The sequence below is a fragment of the Amblyomma americanum genome, chromosome 8 (assembly GCF_052857255.1).
Source record: "Amblyomma americanum isolate KBUSLIRL-KWMA chromosome 8, ASM5285725v1, whole genome shotgun sequence".
Lineage (NCBI taxonomy): Eukaryota > Metazoa > Arthropoda > Arachnida > Ixodida > Ixodidae > Amblyomma > Amblyomma americanum.
Window position 1 is genome coordinate 76,847,059 of NC_135504.1, and position 20,996 is coordinate 76,868,054.

At 47.4% G+C, this 20,996-nt stretch overlaps 1 protein-coding gene across 2 annotated transcripts in view; it reads right to left on the bottom strand.

Annotated features, from left to right (window-relative positions):
• LOC144100453 (putative sodium-dependent multivitamin transporter) overlaps positions 1-20,996 on the bottom strand; it is a 121,334-nt gene that overhangs the window by 78,849 nt on the left and 21,489 nt on the right. For both annotated transcript variants that reach the window (XM_077633407.1, XM_077633406.1), the window contains exons 4-7: positions 19,723-19,788; positions 18,801-18,852; positions 15,512-15,579; positions 4,133-4,290 (exon numbers count right to left, since the gene is read on the bottom strand). In XM_077633407.1, coding sequence (XP_077489533.1) covers positions 4,133-4,290; positions 15,512-15,579; positions 18,801-18,852; positions 19,723-19,788 — 344 coding nt within the window. The remainder of the gene's footprint in view (positions 1-4,132; positions 4,291-15,511; positions 15,580-18,800; positions 18,853-19,722; positions 19,789-20,996) is intronic.

A 20,996-nucleotide genomic window follows, 5' to 3' on the forward strand; every position in this document is an offset into this window, starting at 1 on the left:
AAGTCAATGAGAAGAGCTGTGCAATATTTCTAGCGTTTTTGTGTGGTTTCGGTGACTGTTGGCTTCCGTCATTTATCTCATAGCGAGCGCCTCTTTCCATTCCTTTGCCTGATATGTAACGCCTAATGTTATGTAGCAATCACCAGAATGCTTAAAGCGAGCAAGGAAAGGAATACCTACCCCGCAGTACGAATCAGAGGCACTTAGGTATTATTCAGTGTAACCCGGAAGCATCACAAAAGCAATATACTGTTACCTTTTACCAATGCACGCGTGAAGATTGTTTTCAGTTATGGTCAGATGTTTATAGAATCTACAAAAAGTTCGTAGGAACTGTCATTTTGCGTAGAAGCCATGGGAAAAATTACGCTCAAAAACCCGACACACAGAGGCAGGATACACAGAAGAGGACGAGCGCAAACAGCCAACTTATTTGTTCATGTGCTGAACCCCTACACATAGAAAGTTGTTGCATGTGTGTATAAGGTACATTCACGACAGGCCAGGATGCACATGCCCACTCATCATGCCCTAAGCGACAAAATTATAAAAATGATTTGTACAGGCCCACTGACGCACCTCTCCTCCCTTCCTCTCATTAAAAAATTCATTTCTCTCCTTCTCTCAGTCGTTATCGTTCTTTATAAAAAATGCTTCCAAAATTTCACGCAGCATGGCACCGCTGCCATTGCTATACAATATTTATCTCCTGAAGGCGTAAATACATTTGCATTTTCTTGAGTGTTGAGAAAAATTTATGCCACCAACTTTATCTCCTAATGAACGTTCATGCTCCCCAGTGTGATCATTAATGCAGCGCCCTTTCTGGCCTATGTAGGCCTTTTCACAAGGAAGTGGTATTGTGCAAACCATTACTGTCGCGCATTTTACTAAGGATTTGACATGTTTTTGTCATAACCACTTTTTCTTTCCTTAAGCTTTGCCGTCGAGAGCACAGCTGACCTGAGAACATCGGCTGATGCACCTGTTGGCCACTGTTAAGTTAGAAGCCCATGGCGCCGATGGGCCGGTCCACTTCCCCCCGCACCTGTTCCCGGGAGCGGTCATCCCCGTGGGAAATAGAGGAATTTACTGAGAGGCGCGACGCCCGCGCGTAGGGCGCCTCGATGGCGGCTACACGCGCTAATCCTTTCGGCTCTGGGGCCAACGTGGACAACTTCATGTCATTACTTGAGTTTTATCTGAAGGCCACTTTTATTGATTTCAATGACCAAACGTATCTACAAAAAAAAGGGCATTTGCATTGGCTCGTGTGTCGCCCCGGTACTTTGTAATATATTTTTATCTGAAATTGACCGCTCCTTGAGTGAAGCACTTGACACGGATTGTATAGTCCACGTTTTTAGATATGTAGACGATTACCTGGTCTTGTTGGCAGATAGCGATTTTAGTTTTAACGAAGCAGTATCTGATGTTTTAGGTACGTTTGGTCGAAACAGCATGGGCCTCACCTTCACTCACGAACTGCCTAGCAGTAATAACCAACTACAGTTTTAGACCTCACCCTAACCTTTCACCCTTCACATGTTTGCTGGCGATACTGTCCACGCGCCAAGAAAGATTTGTTGCCATTTCAATCAAACCATTCTAAGACCGTTAAGAGGGCTATCGCTTCCCAGTGCCTTGCGTCCGCACTAAAGAAGTCCTGCCACCATGCCATGCACGCCAGCTTTGCATCTCAGGTGTCCAGGTTGCAGAATGCAGGCTTCCCGGCTCCCAGGGTTCTCTCCGTGACGCAGACCTTGCTGAAAAAGCTGAAGGGCAGCAATGAAAACAACAGACCCCAAGAAAAAAGGCTGGAAAGGCCGGAAGTTGTAACCTACGTACACCACACCTCTCATAATCTCAAGAAGGTTGCCAAAAAGTACGGCGTCAACGTGGTATTTTCAGCGCCGCGAAAACTAGCCGGAATGTGCTCACGTATTGGGAGAAAGGAAATGCAAGAGTGCGCCATCAGACACCGAACGCCACTTGTTGGCTGCAAGAAATGAGTGGTGTACGAGTTCCCGCTTACATGCGGAAGGTGTACGTTGGACAGACCGGCCGGTGTCTTAATGAGCGCCTGCTTGAACACAAGAATTCATTGAATAAGAAAGGAGCCAATCTTCCAGACCGCTGCCAAGCATGCTCGAAAGAGAAACGTATAGTCTGCAAGCCCCGACTGCCTGAATGCAAAATGCTACTGAAAAGCCGAGATAAGACCGAACGTGAGCTCGTGGAAGCCTTTTATATCAAGAAACGAGGTGACAATTGCATCAGTGATACCTCGGTTATTATCTGGCACAGTGAAATGATGTTTCTTGAGGCATATCTGTGAAAGGTAGATGTTTGTCAAATTGAGATTAAGAGCATGGATTAGTTCTGAGGCTATATATATGCTCTTCCCTGAATAAACCCTGTTGAAAGTGTAGCGCTCGTCCTGTTCGCTTCCTCGTCCGTGCTGCCAGTTTGCGCTCTTATGTCTTTCACGAATATGCACCAACAAGCCCCAGTTGCAAGTACTTCTTCATCCCCTGCTGACCGGCAGTGCACGAGGGGTAGAATGGTGACGCTGCATCGCGCATTCCGGACGCTGCCCAAAGGCGTGGGAAAGCGGGAGAAGGACCCCGAACTGTCTCGATGGAATGCGCATGCAGCGAGCTTCGTACGCGGAACCACGCGCCCTGCACGTGTCAGGAGGTGCGGGGTCCACTGGGTTCGGACCTGTGAGCCCTGGCTCTACCCACTTTTACATACGGTGCCATTTCACTGCTATTGGTTCAAATTGGGCGAGAGCTGGTTTACTAAAGCTCCGCCTAATTATCGAAGGGGTTAAAACCCGCTGGAAACAACGACTTCGCTTCCGGCCACTTTTAAACAGCCTTTTTTAAACTGCCCTTTTTAAACTGCCTTTTGCTCACCTGCCCCGACCGGCAACGTGTCGCCAGACGAGCGGACGAAGACCGCTAATCCCTTCGTACTGCTAACCGCCGTGTATCGATCACCGGCCAGCGTGCCATCATTATTCACCGCTCGCGAGGAGCAACCGACCAGCCCAATCCGGTCATCCCATCAGAGAAGCGCTAGAAAGTTAACTGCCACTTTCTTCAGGTTTTACGCAATCTTGTGCACGCAGGGTACCACTACAGGTTTCGTAGCATTGTTGTGAGTCCCTTGGCGCGGCGGTAAGTGAAACCTTGCTATAGAAGTTGAAAGGAAAAGCGCGCGAAAGGGCTCAAGACAATGCTAAGAAACCAGTAGTGGTACCTTGCATGCACGAGATTGCGCACAACCTGAAGAAAGTGGCCAACGGGTGCGCAGTACCGACGTTCTCAGCATTAGCAGATGTTCTCAGGCCAGCTGTGCTCTCGACGGCAAAGCTTAAAGAAAGAAAAAGTGGTTGTGACAAAAAGCAATTGAAGCACTTAGTAAAACGCGCGACAGGAGTGGTTTACACAATACCACTGTCTTGTGGAAAAGCATACATAGGCCGGACAGGGGCTGCATTAATGATCGCACAGCGGAGCATGAACGTTCATTAGGAGATAAGGGATGGTGGCATAAATTTTTCTGAGCACTGAAGAAAGTGGAAACGTTTTCACGCCTTCAGGAGATAAAGATTGTCAGCAACGGCAGCAGTGCTATTCCGCATGAAATTTTGGACGCATTTTTTATAAAGAACGATAACGACTGTGTCAGGGGAGCGTTAGTGGGCCTGCACAAAAACGAAGTAGCGTTTTTGATTCTCTCGTTGAGGGCATGATGTGTACGCACGTGTATTTTGGCCTGTCATGAATGTGCCTTATACACACATGCGGCTACTTTCTATATTTAGGTCTTTAGCCCAAGAATTAATCAGTTGATAGTTTGCGCTCTTCCTGTTCTCTGTGTTCTTCCTTGTGTGTCCTGTTTTTGAGCACAACTTGTTTAATGTATTCTACAGACGATTACCGATTAGCCGGACTACAACTGTTCTTAATGCCATTTCATGTAGTGCCCTTGGTGCACGAGTGACCCAGTGACTTCACAGGGGACCAACTTCCGGCGACACATTTTGCGGACGCTTCCGGCGTCAACAAAGCCATATAATGCTTTCGCATTAACAATGCCCACACGTAACGGGGGGCCTTACCGGAGAATGTACGTCGTGACGTTTAAATCGCTCAAAGGCCTCAGTGGTGGGCTGGCACTACTGGAGTCGTAGATGACTTTGCCGATTATGATTGCCGGCATCGACAGCATGACCAGAGCTTGGACACAGTCCGCCCACACGACGCTACGGAGTCCACCCTGGAAAAGGAGAAATGGTTATTTGTTGAGATCATCCAAAGAAACTGAAGCCACCTGGGTATTGTACGCGTTAATGGTGTCGATTAGTGCGCATTAACTCACATGTCTAGTGGAAAAAAAAATCCATCAAATTAGTGTCTCCAAAAGCTGGTTTAAATGTTCATCTCTTGTGAGGCCTCTGTCGGGAATAGAGAAAATAAACAAAGGCTCCAAAGAAGGAAGAAAAATTGGCAGTGGCTTAGCTCGGCTATGCCAGGATATACGTAGCGTGAGGTGCGTTTCCCAGCTTGAGCTTGTTGTGGTCACTGTATGTTTAGCAATGAGAGACATTGGGTATACACATTTTTTATTTTGCTTGACAGAGACGAAGATTGCCCGATGACCTGTGAAGTAGCATGCAGCGGTCTCAATTTTGTCGATACAGTATTTCGATTTGGTAGAGCCTGTTTAATATGCAAGCTCTGTAGTAGTTCCCCATTGTGTAGTCTGGACGTGAGGGTCTGAAGCTGAACTAAAGTCAAGCTTTTCTTTCATACACTGACTAAGAGAGTCCTGTTTCCTGTTGAAATCACCGAAATTCACACACAACTGTGAAACCGTGCCGTAGGCTGGTATAGACGTGGCAACCACATCAATCGTCTACTTGACAGACGTAGACTCCTTGGATAATAATGCCGCTTTCCAGAAGCCGAACATAGCAGGCTTCACCGTTATCCACCGCGATCGAAGGGAGGAAGATGCCTGACAGCGGTGATACCTTGTTTCACGTACACACAGACTCCAGCGTTATTATTTGGTTCAAGGCAACTTCCAGGCGACAACCTCAGGATCGGAAGAATTAATCTTCCCTTGTCTATACCACCGTTTAACAGTGGCTGCACTCTGCTTGTCTGCATGCATGTAAACACTCCCTTACAGACTCACCAACACAATTACTAAAACGTGCAGAACCCGTAACCCTGGAGAACAGAGCAAAATTCGCAAGACTTAAAATTATGTATCAGCTAATACACAACCAACTAAAAGTGCACGCTACAAAATACATAACGACCACAAAAACTTGATCGACCCGCCACAGCCTCACATACAAATTAAACAAGTTTCTATTCCGTACTGACATATTCAAATACTCATTTTTTCCTCCAGCTACACGAGAATGGAACAATCTAAACATAGATATTATTAACAGCTCATCATTAGATGCGTTCAGTGCCCTGGTTATAGATCACCTGTTTGTTTCCCAGTAGTTATTCTCATTTTCCATACTTTTCTGCCCTGTTTATTTTTACCGTTTTGTTTGTGCCTAGATTGAAAATACAACACTAACTGCAGCCGACTTCCTTTTTTGGTATGCTTGTCATCATGTTTGCCGCCTATTATTTGTACCTTAAATTGAATTCTCTAACCGATATTGGAACTATTTTTGCCATATGTTATTGTTCAATTTGTTTACTTACCAACATGTGCACTACAACTGTATCATTCGGAGCCCTTCCTGTTACAGTCCCTGATGGGACTTACAGTATAAAATTAAAAAAAAAACGTGATACAGACGCCCACTACATCTCCGCCTTTTATACGCAATGCTGCGCATGCGATGCGGGGTTCGGGTGATCGAGCGGCGTGCGTCGAGGTGGCGACGAAGAACGCGGCGTAGCGGTGGGGTCTCTCTGGTTACCATGGTATCAGCGCATGCGCACAACTGCTCATCCGCGTGGTGTCACGCTCGGCTTGGACGGTGGAGCGGGCGCGCGACACGCCACACTTTGCCCCTCTTCGGTTTCCATGGTAAGAGCGCATGCGCACAACTGGCCTCTCCCATGCACCGCGTAACGCTAGACTGGTAGCCTAGTGTAGCTCCCGCTACAAAAATAAATGCCCCAGCAACGGCGATGTCAACGCGGAGCTAATTTTGGGTGAAGAGGGCGTTGTCACTTTCCCTGCTGAAAACTGTGCTTTCTTTTAACCATCATAACGGCCAGGACCATCAAGAACGCGGGCGAATCTCTTCCCAGAAGACTAAAAAGCGAAAGTGGCCCCACCCTTACCCGCCGCAGTGGCTCAGGGGTTAGGGCGCTCGGCTACTGAGCCATAGTTTCCGGCTTTGAACCCGACCACGGCGGCACCGTTTCGATGGAGGCGAAACACAAACGCGCTCGTGTGCTGTGCGATGTCACTGCACGTTAAAAATCCCCAGGTGGTGAATATTACTCCGGTGCCCACCACTACGGCACCTCTTTCTTCCTATCTTCTTTTACTCCCTCCTTTATCCCTTCCCTTACGGCGCGGTTCATGTGTCCGCCTAGATATGAGACAGATATTGTGGTATTTTCTTTAAAAAAACATTTTTCAATTTTCTTCGATCTCAGCTAGAGTGGACATCAAGTACGGAGGTACTGAAGGCTAGCGCCAGTACTTCCTGTCATATCTTCGCAGCTCCCAGACATTCTGCTCCCCACCGGGGCGCAGGAAAACCGGTTTTTATTTCTGAATTCTCCTGCAAAGGCACTCCTTTCCTGGCATACGTGCGACACATCATAGCAGACGTGTACTCTCTGGTGCATGTACTCTTTGTAGCTCAGGCGCAGGTGGATAGCGTTCACTCTAGTCAACAGTTGTTGTAGATCGTGGCGATGCCCTGAATTACACTGCACTGTTACGAAACTCGAACACAGACTAGGCAGGGCGAAGGCCGACAACCCGTGTTTTGAGTAGTTGGTTTTAATGCCTTAGCATTTAGTGTTCCCGTCTTGCAAAAACCAGCGTATTTTGTAGCGTGAGCTACACTGGCCGAGGTTGATCCGTTTCGCGTGGCTCCTGGAGAGCCGTGCTGCGCATGCGCGAGGAGCAGTGACGTCTCACGGCGCACAGCCGGCGCACCTCGCCGGTTTGCGCATTCCAGAAGACTGACGTCATAGCCGCGGCAGAGACACTGGCGCCGGCGCGTGTAAAGCTGTGCGCCTCCGTTGCGCAGTACCCAAGTCTGATGCTGCGCCGGAGCCGCTTGATAGCGCCTCTCATTTTGTGCGCATGAGCAGAGGTATCAGTGGGTGTATACATATAGCGGGGCGTTTGCCAAAGTGGTATAGCCATGGAGAAGGAAAGCGAAATTGCTGCTCACTGGCTCAGCGTAGCTCACGCTACGTATATCCTGGCATAGCCGAGCTAAGCGACTGCTAATTTTTCGGTAACGAAGTTCTTTGACTGGTAAACAGGGCTATGACGTCATCGACACCACAGAAATCGGAAATCTGAGGACATAGATGTTCCAGTACTTTCATTTGGTTTATCGTATGTAATAATACTACCCCGAGCCACTAATACACATTAGTCCACCAACTAATTTCTATTATTCTGCCCTAATTCACCAACAAATCTCTACTAATTCATATTAATTCCCCCACTGTCCTAACTCGACACATTTTCTGGGGTGGACCTACCTTTATTTGGGGTGGCTAACTTTCAAATGCCATCGCATTTTCTTCTATAAGAAAGTGATCAAGAAGGCTCCCAAGATTTATGAATGGAGTATTGTCCGGGCCACTAGGCAGCTCATGCTTTCATAATGCTACTCTTGGTTAAGACTACCACGCCGGTGTCGATCACATTAGAGAAAATGGCTCATATTTTTCCCGTGGCGGATGAGTTCCTTTTATTATTCCCCAGTCCACATAAATAAATTACAGGCATTTTTCATTCCCTGTCAAACTAAAAAGCAGGCTTTTGTTTTTGTTTGGTGTCCGTCATAATACATACCACAAAACGCAAAATAACTGAACTAGCGATCTTTTTTTCAGGTTGAGGTAAAATGTGATGAACCCCCTTCTTAAACGTAATATTACATATACTTTCCAGGTTATAGACCAGAACGCTATCTCTTTGCCTCTGAAGTTTTATCGTTTCTTCCCATAATCAGGGAGGCGCCGCTCCCTCTTCTTGACGCCGATGGAAGTGGAGGACGTTAGGCCTCCTCTGGAACCCGGTGGGTCGGCGGCAGCCGCCCAGAGGAAGCGCTTCTACAAATCGAGCGAAGCAGTGCAGCGAGGCCACCGTGCTGTACACAGCTACAAGCGAGGACTTCTCGGCGGACGACGGGTTCGTCCCCATGATGAGCAAGAAAGCCAAGAGAAGACTGCGTAAGAGTGAGGACTCGTCCTCATCAAGTACATCTACCGTCATCACAACGCGTGGTACATCGGCGCATACAGTCCTGTTTGCGCCTGAAACGCCCACCGAGTTTGCGCCTGAAACGTCCACCGACAACCTCACCCTGCTGAACAGACAAGCTACGTCGGTGTTCCCCGAGGCTCGCGTCCCGGGGGTGATCAAGGACGTCAGGATCAACAGCCGAAGGAACCTCCTTGCCATCGATGTAACGAAGCGGAGCGCCTTGGAAAGTCTAGCCACCATATAGAAGATTGGAGACGTCCCCGTCCGCTCTTTTGTTCTTGAAAACAATGGCACAATCGCTGGCGTCATTTACGACATTAATGCAAACATCTTTTACTCCGACCTGCCAATACTCATTAAATCAGCGACGAACAGCATCGAAATAACCAAGGTTCAGCGCCTCGGCAAGTAAAAGTTAGTCAAGCTCACTTTTAAGGGCGAATGTGTTCCATCGCACGTAAAAGTTGGCCACTTTCGACATGCAGTTCGCCCATTCGTCCCGAGGCCGCTTCAGTGTCGAAAGTGCATGAAAATTGGGCATGTAAGTGGTATTTGTATTAACACCATGGCGAGCCCACGCTGCTCTGAACCACATAGCGGTGAAAGTTGCCACGCTGCTGTCTTGTGAGTGCGCCAACTGCCATGGCCCTCATGACGCTTCTTCGAAAGTATTTCCCCGCCTGAAGAAAGAACGGGCGGTGTTGAAACAAATGGTGCGAGACGTTTCAACGCACAGAGAGGCCGCAACTACGGTGCGTCAGCGTCGTTCTCGTCGCCGAAGGTCTACTAGACAAAAGGCTGACAGCGGCAGGGAAGCCCCCATCGCTCCTGCTGCTTATCCTACCCCACCACCGAGTAATGTAAGCTCGGTCACCGGTGAAGCCGGAACGACTTTTTCAGAGGTGACATGGACACCTTTGCCGCAGCCACGCTCGACCTTGGTGTCGGAACAGGCACCACGCCCCCACTCTCCCACGCCTACAGCTGATCGCGAGCCCAAGGCAGAGATCCAGCCCCAGGTGAGGAAGTGCAGGTTTTCGCCATCTTGAGATACCTTATGAATGCCATGCGTTTGATGCTATCTAGCATTCATTCGCCATCAGCACGGAATTCATTGCAGGTACTGGACGCGCTAAATCCAGTCCTTGCAGCTTTCCAGTAGCAAACACAATGGCTCTCTCAGCATTACCATTTGAAAGCCAAGTCAGAGAAGCATTCATTTTTCCAGTGGAATGCCCGTGGACTCAATTCCCCTTTTTCAGACATTCGCGAATGCGTCTATAAGCACAGATGTCCAATTCTTGTGAATAATGAGCCCAATTTACAAAATACCATCCCAATTTATGGCTATGAAGCGTTTACATCCTCCACGCACAGGGGAAATAGCAAGGTCATCCTTTACATTCGAAGGGAGCTTACTTATGTGCACCATACGGTTCCCCCTCACAACCATAACCAGAACGTCTGTTTAACGGTGAAAAGGCGCACCCTGACGTTTACGCTTGTGGGCGCGTACTTATCTCCAACAACAAGGTTTGATGCCGACAGACTGAGGGACTTGTTGGCTGTAACACCTGGGCCTTGGATCGTCACTGGTGACCTTCATGCGCATCACGCCATGTGGGGAGGCATCCAGATGAATTCGAAGGGAAGAAGTCTTGTCTGTTTCGGCCTCTGACCACGACTTACAATGCCTTAACAACGGTTCTCTAACGTACGTTCGCGGACTGTCTTACAACAGTTGTCTGGACCTGGTGTTTGTGTCTCGGTGCCTTGCGAGACGCGTCCGGTGGTTTCACGAGGTAGAAACGCATGGAACTTACCACATCCCTACATATATTGTTCCTGGTCTCGCTGGCTGGAGATCTGCCGGACGTTTGCAACGAATAGACTGGTCAATGTTTAAAACCTTTATGGAAGAAGCCTGCAGAGAAGACATTACAAGAGGCATTCAAGAGCGCATCAAGGAGGTTATAGAACACGCGATATGCTTCTTCACTGCAATGCCAAAATTTACAGACTTCGATGTGGAGCTGCTGCGCCTCCGATCACTTCAACGAAGAGCAGAGAGAAGATACAGGCGTACAAAGTCGCTGCCCGACTTATGGGATGCAAGGCGTACACAGAAGAAAATCCAGCGCAGAATTCAAATCTTGCAGGCTGACCGTTGGAAGGCATTCTGTGGATCACTGGATCCTCGAAAGCCTCTCTCACAGATCTGGAGTGTGTTTCGTGGTTTGCGAACATCTCCTCACCAGCTCCAACCATTAAAGTGTCTCGTACTTCACCAAGGACGTAGCGAAGCGGAGATTGGTTAAGATTTTTGCGCAAGAATAGCAGGTCCCACGAACCAATCCACAACTCTGAATTGTTGCGAAGTGCCTATATCTAGGGATTCGCGAATGGACTTTCTTTTCTCCATGGAAGAACTAGACGCCGCCATGGTCTTCATCGCCGGGGCCCGATAGAGTAACATACTCTGCACTTGCAAACCTTGGTCAGGAGGCTCGACGTGTTCTTTTAGACCACTTCAACTCATCATGGTGTTTGGGTACAGTTCCGCACGCGTGGGAATCAAGTCGTCTGGTTCCAGTCTTTAAACCTGGAAAATCGCCGCTTGACCTAGCATCGTACCGTCCAATCGCACTGGCTAGTTGCGTGGGCAAACTCATGGAAAGGATGATACTTACGCGAATTGAGTGGTATCTGGAGCGCTATCAAATATATCCAGATGTAACGTCTGGGTTTCGGCGGAGACGTTCATCTATTAATAGCGTTATTGACCTGGCGTCATCAGTCCAACATCAGAAGCATCTGAAGCGCTTGACCGCGGCGTTGTTTCTTCATGTTAAAGGGGCGCATAATAACGTCACCCATCAAGCTATTTTGCACTCTCTGGAAGCTGCAGAACGTGGTCGCATGTTCTGCTGGATACGCAGTTATCTATCCAACAGATCACTATATTTGCAGACTGAGGATGGACCAACATCTTCATATTACACTTCCCGTGGGGTCCCACAGGGTGGACGACTTAGCCCAACGCTTTTCAATCTTGCGCTTTTCGGCCTTATCGATGTACTACCACAGTCGGCGAGTCTCAGTCTATGCAGACGATATTTGTATCTGGACATCAGGAGTTACGCGACCACATGTTAGCAAGGCTTCAAAAGGCGGCAAGCATTCTTGCGGCCTACCTCCGCCTGCACGGCCTGGAGATTTCTACTGAAAAATGTTCCGTTGTTGCCTTTACACGCAAGAGCATGTCTCATTACCCCGTACGCATAAATGGGTCAACAATACCCTACGAAAAAGCCGTCGCTTCCTTGGAGCAATCATCGATTGTAATCTAACATGGAGTCCACATGTATCGTACATGAAATGGCGACTGACATCGATCGTTCACGTTCTCTCCTTTCTCGGAGGGAAGTCGTGGGGAGCATCAGTGAAGTCGATGCTCCAGCTGTACACTGCACTATTCATGGGATTCCTTCGGTACAGTATCCCTGCACTTGGAAACTTGACGAAAATGAACATACGGTGTCTGCAAAGTGTTCAGGCTCAAGCTCTGCGTACGTGCCTAGGACTGCCAAAATACGCGTCTGCAGCCAAAAGAGCACTCATCACTCAGGAGAATCCAGTGACTGCCGATGTCACAATCGAAGCTCTGAGTGCGCATATTCGTCCCCTCTCTTGGATTCCCGAACACCATCTTGCCAGTCTTCCTGCTAACCGGCCGAGTACATCGTTTGCGAAAATTATTGATGCTCATAGCGACTTCCTACCAACCCAATTTACACGAACTTCTAGGCCGTCTTTTACATTATGGAGTCTGCACCAACCTTGTGTACTTCTTTCCATACCGGGCATCAAAAAGAAGGCTGATTTATCGACGACAGCACTAAAACAGCAACTCTAGAATATTTGCACGAGAAACATGGACACGGACTGCACTTATACACCGATGGCTCATTGACCCCATCCAGTTCCTCGGGCTCCGTAGTCATCCCCGTAAGGACCATAGTTAAGAAAGTGAAAACATCACACCGGACTGCATCGACTGGCGCAGAACTTACTGCTATTCGGGTCGCCATTGAGCATATCAGTGAAAAAGCACCCCAGCAATGGTCTGTTTTCACTGATTCAAAGGCAGGCCTCCAAGCGTTACAATCTGCTTTTCGTCATGGGTACCATGAACAACTTGTCGCGGAAATCCGAGAGCTCCACCACACAGCCATCAACAAAGGGCACGATATTGTTTACCAATGGCTGCCAGGACACAGCGACATCGCAGGCAACCACCTCGCGGACGAGGCCGCGCGATCTGCTCACCATGAGGGTGATTGCGTGTCCATCCCCATCTCGAGAACCGACGCAGCGGGCAGGCTTAGACCACTGTCGAGGGACATCACGCTTGCCGCGTGGAATTCAGGCCAATTCCGGCATTCGCATTTAAAGACCTTGGACCCAGATCTGAAACTTCGGCTTCTATCCGGCCTACCACGACGTGAAGCAACTTTGTTGTGTCGCCTGTGGCTTGGTGTAGCTTTCACCAAGTACTACTCCTTCTTAATAAATATGGCTGACAGCCCTACATGTGCCATCTGCGGGTGTGATGAGACTATAGCCCACATTCTTTGCGAATGCCCTGCCAACAGCGCCGAAAGACAGTCTCCCTGTCGTGCACTGGGGCATCTAGACCTGCGCCCACTGACGGAAACGAAGATTCTCGGCCACTAGCAGCGGCGGCCATCGGCAGTGAAGGCGTCCAAGGCACTGCTCCGCTTTTTGAAGACTTGTGGCCTGCACGATAGGCTGCGAGTTTACTGAACGCTGTGACTTTACACAGTGACTTTAGTTTCCTGCAAATGTCTTTTCTCCTTCATCTTTTTCTCCCCTCAACCACTTCCTCCCGTGCAGGGTAGCAAACCGGTTATTCGTCTGGTTAACCTCCCTGCCTTTCCTCCTCCTCCTACTACTCCTTTTCCTCCTCCTCCTTTCTCGACTGTCGTCCGCTAGCCTCGTTGCTGACTTCGAGCGCCGGTCTCGAGTGATTTTGGGGCCGCCTGTCCGAACCCCCCTTGATTTTGATTTTGATATTTCTTTTCTGTTTTCAGTTTCTGTTCTTTCCCTTTCTCTTTCCTTTCTTTTCCTTTTTTCTTTCTCCCGTGGCACTGTGGTTTCTCAGGGGAGACGATCAGGCCACATGAGGTGGACGTCTTTAACGTCCGCTCCTCTGCGAACCACATGTCACGGTTTTCACTGTGTGTGTGTTTGTGTGTGTATGTATTTTTTATATTTTTGATGGGATTTAATTCATTACAGGGGCTCTTTTATCTATTTTTTTCTTCTCTACTGTCAGGGCAGTCTTTTCGTGCATTATTCTTTTTTCCTTTTTCTGTGTTTGTCTGATTATCTTTTTCAGACTCCACGTACCATTCTTCACCTGCCCTTTTCTCCTTGTCCTCCAAGTTTACATCTTTATTGTCATTGCTTTATTTTACTTTGTGTCTCTGTGTGTTTTTTGGGGGGGCCACCTTCATACTCTATTAAAGTATTCGTCCTTCACCAATAAATCAGCTCACGCGGGAACTTTTTCACCCCTCTGTGGTCGTTGCGCACTTAGGACACCGTCTCAGTAACCGTGCCCAATTTTATTTTTCCAATTGGCTTTTTATACCAAATTAACTTTTTGGCCGAATGGGCCCTGTTCATTTTTTATTTGATTGTTTTAAGCCTGGTGATGCTTTGCATGTACAGGCTACTTCTCATTACACTTTATTTTTGCCATTGCTTTCCTCCATTTAACCGAGAATGAGACTCCGATTGGGGCAGGCACTTGGAATCAAGTCCTGCCCACGCCAGCTGTACACCCCAACTGTAACCAAATATGACACAAGTCAGGGTGGTTGGCCACGCATCGTTAACCCTAGCCGCTAATGAAAAGTGAAAAAACCGAGATTAGAGGAGAAAGGGGAGTTCTAAGAAACAGTTAGGATAGTGAAAGGTGGAAGGGAGGATAGGAAAAGGCGATTGCCAATTTCCCCCGGGCGGGTCAGGCCGGAGGTGCCGTCTACAGGAAGCTGGGGCCAAATTGGTGCGTTGCCTGCGCCGAGGGGCTTTAAAGGTACAAACGCTCGGCATCGGCTCAACCACCAGGATCCCCTTTTCCCCGGACCCCGCGATGTCACGCACGGATAGGCGCGGGTGCCCGGGTCCGTGGTGATGCACTGTTCACCATCATCCCCCGGCGGAGAATGTCTCTGCGGATGCTCGGGAACCTGTGTTGTCGCCACTCACCAAAGCCTGCACGCTGCAGACGCCCTCTTGCGGGGATTATCCTGTCCTGTATAGTCGACGTTTTAAACATCTCAAATTGGTCCCAACTGGCGTTCTCCTCTCGTATAAGAAGAATCTGGAATACGCGGGGCTACACGAAAGGGACTAATAAGGCAGTTCAGGTCAATCTCTACTCGTGTCCCCAATGCGAAGAGTTTGATGCATGTAAATCTCTCAGTTGTGGTCATGGCTTACGTGTCGTTTCTTCCAGTAGCGTACGCCATTTGGCTCCTTCAGTTTATATTCCAGCAGTTGTCGCCCACTTGGGCTTTCTTCTAGAACTCCGCTTTCTCTGAGAGTGGAGGAAGTTTGGTCATGATTGAAGCCAGAATTTTCTTTGAACACATCCATTTTTGGCAGCTTACATTCCCCGGACGGCAATTTTTGGCTCCGGGAAGTTCCCGCTTCTGCCAACAGTTAGCATACACCGGCTGCCGGGGAAAGTTCTGGTCCGCGCTGGCAGACATGATGGCTTGGTTCATACCAACCTGAAAGACACACTGTCTAGCAAAATAAGCAGGAGAGGAGGTTGTGATGGTGCGCCATTTTTCTCATAATTTTGCCACAGAAAAGGACGATAAGCCTGGAAGTTCTGTCTTCTACACTCGCTTTAGTGCCCCTCACGTACACGAAGCACCACTATTGGAAGTGGTAGTGCAAATGCTTGACTCATAGCACAGCGCAGTGCCTAACGTAAGTGCAAAATGTCTTTTACCAGAGCCGTGTATATCGTTCCTGCAAAACCGATGGCAATGTTGGAGTACAGCAGGCCCACCGGAAACACTGCAAAAATAGTAAACAACAAATATAAGGAGAAGGCACTTTATGTGTGACTTCATCATTTTCATGCACAGAACACTTTATAAGCTTATGCATTCAAGGGCGTCTGTTGGCCGAGACAGTGAGACTGGGTAGATAGGTGCCGGGAGGGAGCTTTATGGTTAGAAAAAACTATCCTTCTTCATACCACCAATGCATTGCTCCTCATGATGCGCCCTATTATCTCCATTTACAGCGTCAGCTGTTAAGAACGCGTTTTCCGGTTCTGCGGCGTCGTTAATGTAACACGAAGCAGAACGAAAAGCAGAGAGGACACTAGCAGCTGTTGCCGAATCACGGGCCAGCGCAGCTTCATGGTTGATACGTTTGATATTGTACATATCCAACATTCTTGGAGAGAAATTCTGAATATCGAAGAATTGTTAGAAACTCTTCTGCAAATATTGAAAGTAATGACCCAGTGTTCTGATGTGTAACTAATTACTTCTTTTAACGTGTTTTCCGTCGATAGTATCGAACAGTTAAGGCTGCTATAGAAAATCAATGTGGAACGCTTTTGACGATAGCAAAAATTTTAATAGCAAAAAAAGATACAGGACTGCCGTCGGGTGGTATGCGGACATATTCATGGGTACGCTGAAATCTTACATTATTTCTAACAATTGCGTCTATAAACGGTTTCTTGCTCAAAATTTGTTTTCCCAGAATTGTCTGGTATGTCGCTGTTCTTATCGTTGCCGTGCCTGACTAGCTGCATTTGCCGTGCTGTCGTACTTTCCGTAGTTAATGTATTTACCCTATAACATGGCTAGAAATCTTGTATAGCTCTCGTTAAATCTCGTGTTACTCAAGCGTAGTAACCTGCGTTGTTTTTTTTTCGCATCACGAAAGCATTTGCACGCTAAATTAAATTAAGAACGCTAAGAAGCGCAATGAAATTTGCGTCAGTACACAATATGGCACGAATAAGTGCTTTTTTACTAGATACGCCAGCTTATACAATCAATATTGCGCTCTTACGAACAAAACTGAAACTAAAAAAGATAAAACAGCAAATACCGATTCCCCTTAGATTTATACACCATATATGTTCAGTAGGGGCTGCTCTTATCAGGGCTATATTATTTCCAAATTCATTATAAACCAGTAGAATCTCGTGTGCGGAATACACTAGATTCGCTGCGGCGCCAAGAGAACTGAAGAGAAAGCTCCTTGTCGAAGAATGCATTTCGTTTACGGACCCACAGTGGCAAGTGTATGGGCTCAATGTTCTGACCCTTTAGCAGCAGTCTATTGACACGTGTTGCGTGGGACCACGAACAAAAACAAGAGCGTGAGAGTTGAGGAATCAGCAGCCAGCTAAACGGAACAACGAGGGAAGTACAAACAGCGTTCAGCCTCAATTTTCTTTGCATTTATATTTACCTCTGCCGTCGCACTCAAAGGCTGTTTAAAGTTGGCTCTTTAAGAATGTTCAAAAAAGGTACGATTAGCACTACACGGAAGTTTGATCTTGCTATGCCAATGGGTTCTGTGACCAGGCGGGCACCATCTGAGAAGATAATTGCTGCCGTCAGTTCCTCGATTAATTAAACTTTACAATAAGCTTTTTAGACCCTCTGTTACCGGCATCTTTGTACTGGAAGCTTACTAGTGTTCGTATTTCCAGACTATTTCAATTAGTAAAACCCCTCTAGGAAGCTTGTATTCCAACTTAGTTGGCTCGAAATTTACAGCTCAATTGGCGTAGTTAATACTGCAGAGCGGCGACAAAAGGCGCTTAATTACTCCCAAGCGTGGCGCAGCAGTTGCAAAATCGTGAAGCGTTCCGCATTTGGGGAAAAAATAAAACAGTTGTTAGCTGCACTTGCTGCCTTGCGCCGTGAGCAGACGAAGCGCCAAGCGTGGCAGCTGCGGTACACCGGAGAGAAGTTATTAGACAGTTTTAGCTGTGCGTACGCAAAGCGCTACGGCGCTGCGTGCGGTACACTGTCCGCTTCGAAGTATAGTTTTAGCTGGCCGAGCCGTCGCGTCCTTCAGGCGCACGTAGCGCCATCTAGTGATAAGACGTCAAAGCACATCAACGTTCGGTTGAAGAAAATTTCATCCCGTGATTACTGATAACTAGTGTGAGTGCATTGTGAGCCTTTTTTGTTCCAAGAAGAAAAACTATGCAAACCGAAGAAAATGTAAGAACTGTCTAAAAGCCAGAAAACTGCTTCGCCAGGTGTCGTTGCTACGAGGAAAAGACACTGCCTATAGTTAGGCCTAGGAGCTTGAAAATCACCAAATTATCTGAAAACCAGGGGCTAGTTATCGCTTATACCGCTGCGTGTGGGCAAGAGTAGGCGAAATAAAAGCGAACCGATACCATTTGAGCGAGCTATTGCGTCGGAGAATCCAGCGGCGGCATGTATTTATTCCGAAGCGGGCGAGCAGGGCGCCGCCATCTTGTCAACGTTAGTGTACGCAAGCCACGCAAGCGCTGCACGCTAAGTCCGCTGGCTAGCGTACGCACGCAAGACGCAGGGCTTGCGCTTGCGTTCTGCGCATGCGCACTACCGTCCCCGCAAACTCCTTGCGTACGCTAAGTCGTTGCGTACGCACAGCTAAAACTGTCTACTGTATTTTAATCGCCTTTTGTCCGTTAATACGCGGATTAAGCTGAATATTATCCGTTTCATCCCTCGACACCCGAGCGGGGTCATGCCAAATTTTCCAAAAGTGCTACAAGTTTCCACATTAAACGTGCACGCTTACCGCAATGACCGATTTTACTAATTGATTTTAAATAACCAGGAGATTGAAAACGGCAATTGCCATGTACTTCATGTCCGCCTGGTCGGAGAACCTACGTGCAGCAAATACAGGCTTTGATGTGCGGCTCATAGTTTAAGAAAAAAATCCTGAAAGGCAAATTTTAAGCAAACTGTAGAAATTCACGCGTGGAACAAGTCAGATTACGGTACATCTCTGAAAACACTGCTCAAGTGAGTCACGAGAAAGCTACAAATCCTGCAGAAGAACACCAGAAACTCCATTAGCAGCATGGTGCTGCGGTCTTTTCGGCTTCATAAGTGAACTCAACGTGCCAGCCGTGATACACTGCCTTTGGGTTATTTGCTTCACATAACTAGAGAAACATGCCCATAGAATGAATAACGTCTGCACGAACTTCCCATGGAAGTGAAAGAAAAAAAATATGAATGCACAGAAATACTTACTCGTTGATATTCCAATGGCTGCAGTGTAGATACCGACTGCGCCCAGAGTTTGCTGCAGTGAACAACATCCCACAAGTTAGGAGAGCGGCTGGAACTTATACGAACTTTGGGTTTGTTGTGAAGGAAGATAACTTAACTAATGGTTTACCAAACGCTAATAATTTTGTAATCTGCGCGAAAGTTTGTAAATTACTCATGAAACTGACCGCTTCTTTATTTTTCTATTTTACTGCTCGCATGCATTCCTTAGGTAAAATGCATCAGCAAAATCTGGCCCGTACTCTCGAAAAGGAAGGGGTGCAAACAACGCAAAAGCTGACTATCACCATCCGACGCCTGATTGCGTGTCCAGAAGCGCCACAGGAATTACTCTTGCATAAATACAATCATGATGATCACCGGGGCTGCGCGGCTTTTCAACAACAGCGTGCCTTCTACGTGTGACTTAAACCCCAAAAAGCGCGTTGCAAATACTGTCCTCTGCATTTCTCTCATCGTCTCATTGAGATCCACCTTCAATTCGCAGTTCACTCGTGCGCATGGAGAAATGCAACAAACGCTGCTAACAACTGCTTTATCTTTTTTTAATTCTAAAATTAACCAATGCTTGGTCAAGGCTCTCTTTATTGCGCACATGCATCAAGGTCACCGTTTTCAAAACGATACTGTCAGGAAGGAGAAACTGCGTAGTTTGGAAGGGAAAATGATATTTTCTGCAACTGTAAATGCCGGAATGTCTAGATTTAAACGTACACAACCGTTTGTACATCACAGAACCGAAACTCTAGAGTGTCTAGATTGTGGAAAGAGTTAATCGTTTCTCCAAATTGAATTTCGTTGCACGAACGTTTCCTTTTGCTTCGGTCTCTTCACTCGTGTGGTTCAGTTCGGAGAACAGAAAGGCATAAGGTTGTTCACTTACGCTCAGCACAAAGTAGACGACGCATGCGGTGATGCCGACCTTGTTGTCGAAGCGCAGGCGCAGGTACTTCACGGGATGAAAGAAATGAAGGACACCCATGAATAAAAGCTGCATCAACACAGTTTGACGGTTAAGGCAAACAGATATGCAGTGCAGCCAGAATAGCTCTGAACACTCATTTTACTGGTATAGAACTAATTGTCCACAACAAACTTGCAAAACAGAATTTCGCGTTTGGATTCAGACACAGACTAGGCTATATAACTCAACCGTTCAGAAATAATGTTTTTTTTTATCAGATTTGGTCTCATATCGATGTACCTGGTTGACCAGCCCAGGAGAATGCGAGAACGGCTGGAGATTATGACTTCTTTCACACTTGCACGGCGTGTGAATTCCGACCGATTCAAGAAATGTAGTTCAAATGTGCCACGCTGCCCATCGATGCCGTTTTTGCGGGACCACCTATTTCTTTTTAAATAAAGAAATAAAAAGGCAGTGTTCGGGAATTTTTTAATCCGCTAAATATGGCAGTGATCAGAAATAATTCATACAGTTTAGAACCGCACTGCATATTTGGACTGCACATTAGAACTGAATATTTGGGCCTATTATAATTCTACCATTCTGAAGCATTGAGTGAAGCCTATAATTCTAGTTTATATACTTCTGTTAACTGACCTCAAGTAATTTCGAGTCTTTTTTCGGCCGCCTTCTTTGAACCTCAGAAACGACTACTGGCACATTGCATTGATTCTTTTACCTTAAATTTCTTACAATGCTGCACAATTATGCTGCTAAAAACACCTCAGCATCTCTCTCGCCGCCGAGTGATTCAGTCCATTGTGGGCGCAAGTCAGCCCAAACAAAGAGTTTTGTTTAGACACCATTTCCGCAGCTTTTCTGCTCTCCGGAGTGTTGTCACCACTTCGTTACTATACTAAAAACACCACATGTTTCTTTTTTTATTTTTGCCAGCAGGTGGGTGGTAAGCTCACAAAATTCAGTGCACATTCAGGAAGCCAACGTAGCGCGAAAAGATACCCTCGCGCATGCCTTGTAAAGATCGGAACGATCGAGATAAATCTACGCGTGATCGACCCAAGGAAGAGTGCTTAAGGCCGCTGTACGATCACTTTTTTTCCGCATGCGCACGCGTCGTTGCGACAGTGCGAAAGGGCTGCGCAAGGCCCGAACAATGGAGCGCATGAACGCATCCGCCTGCGCGCACAAGTTGGTTCAACTTCAACTTCTTTCCGCACGAGCGGATGGTC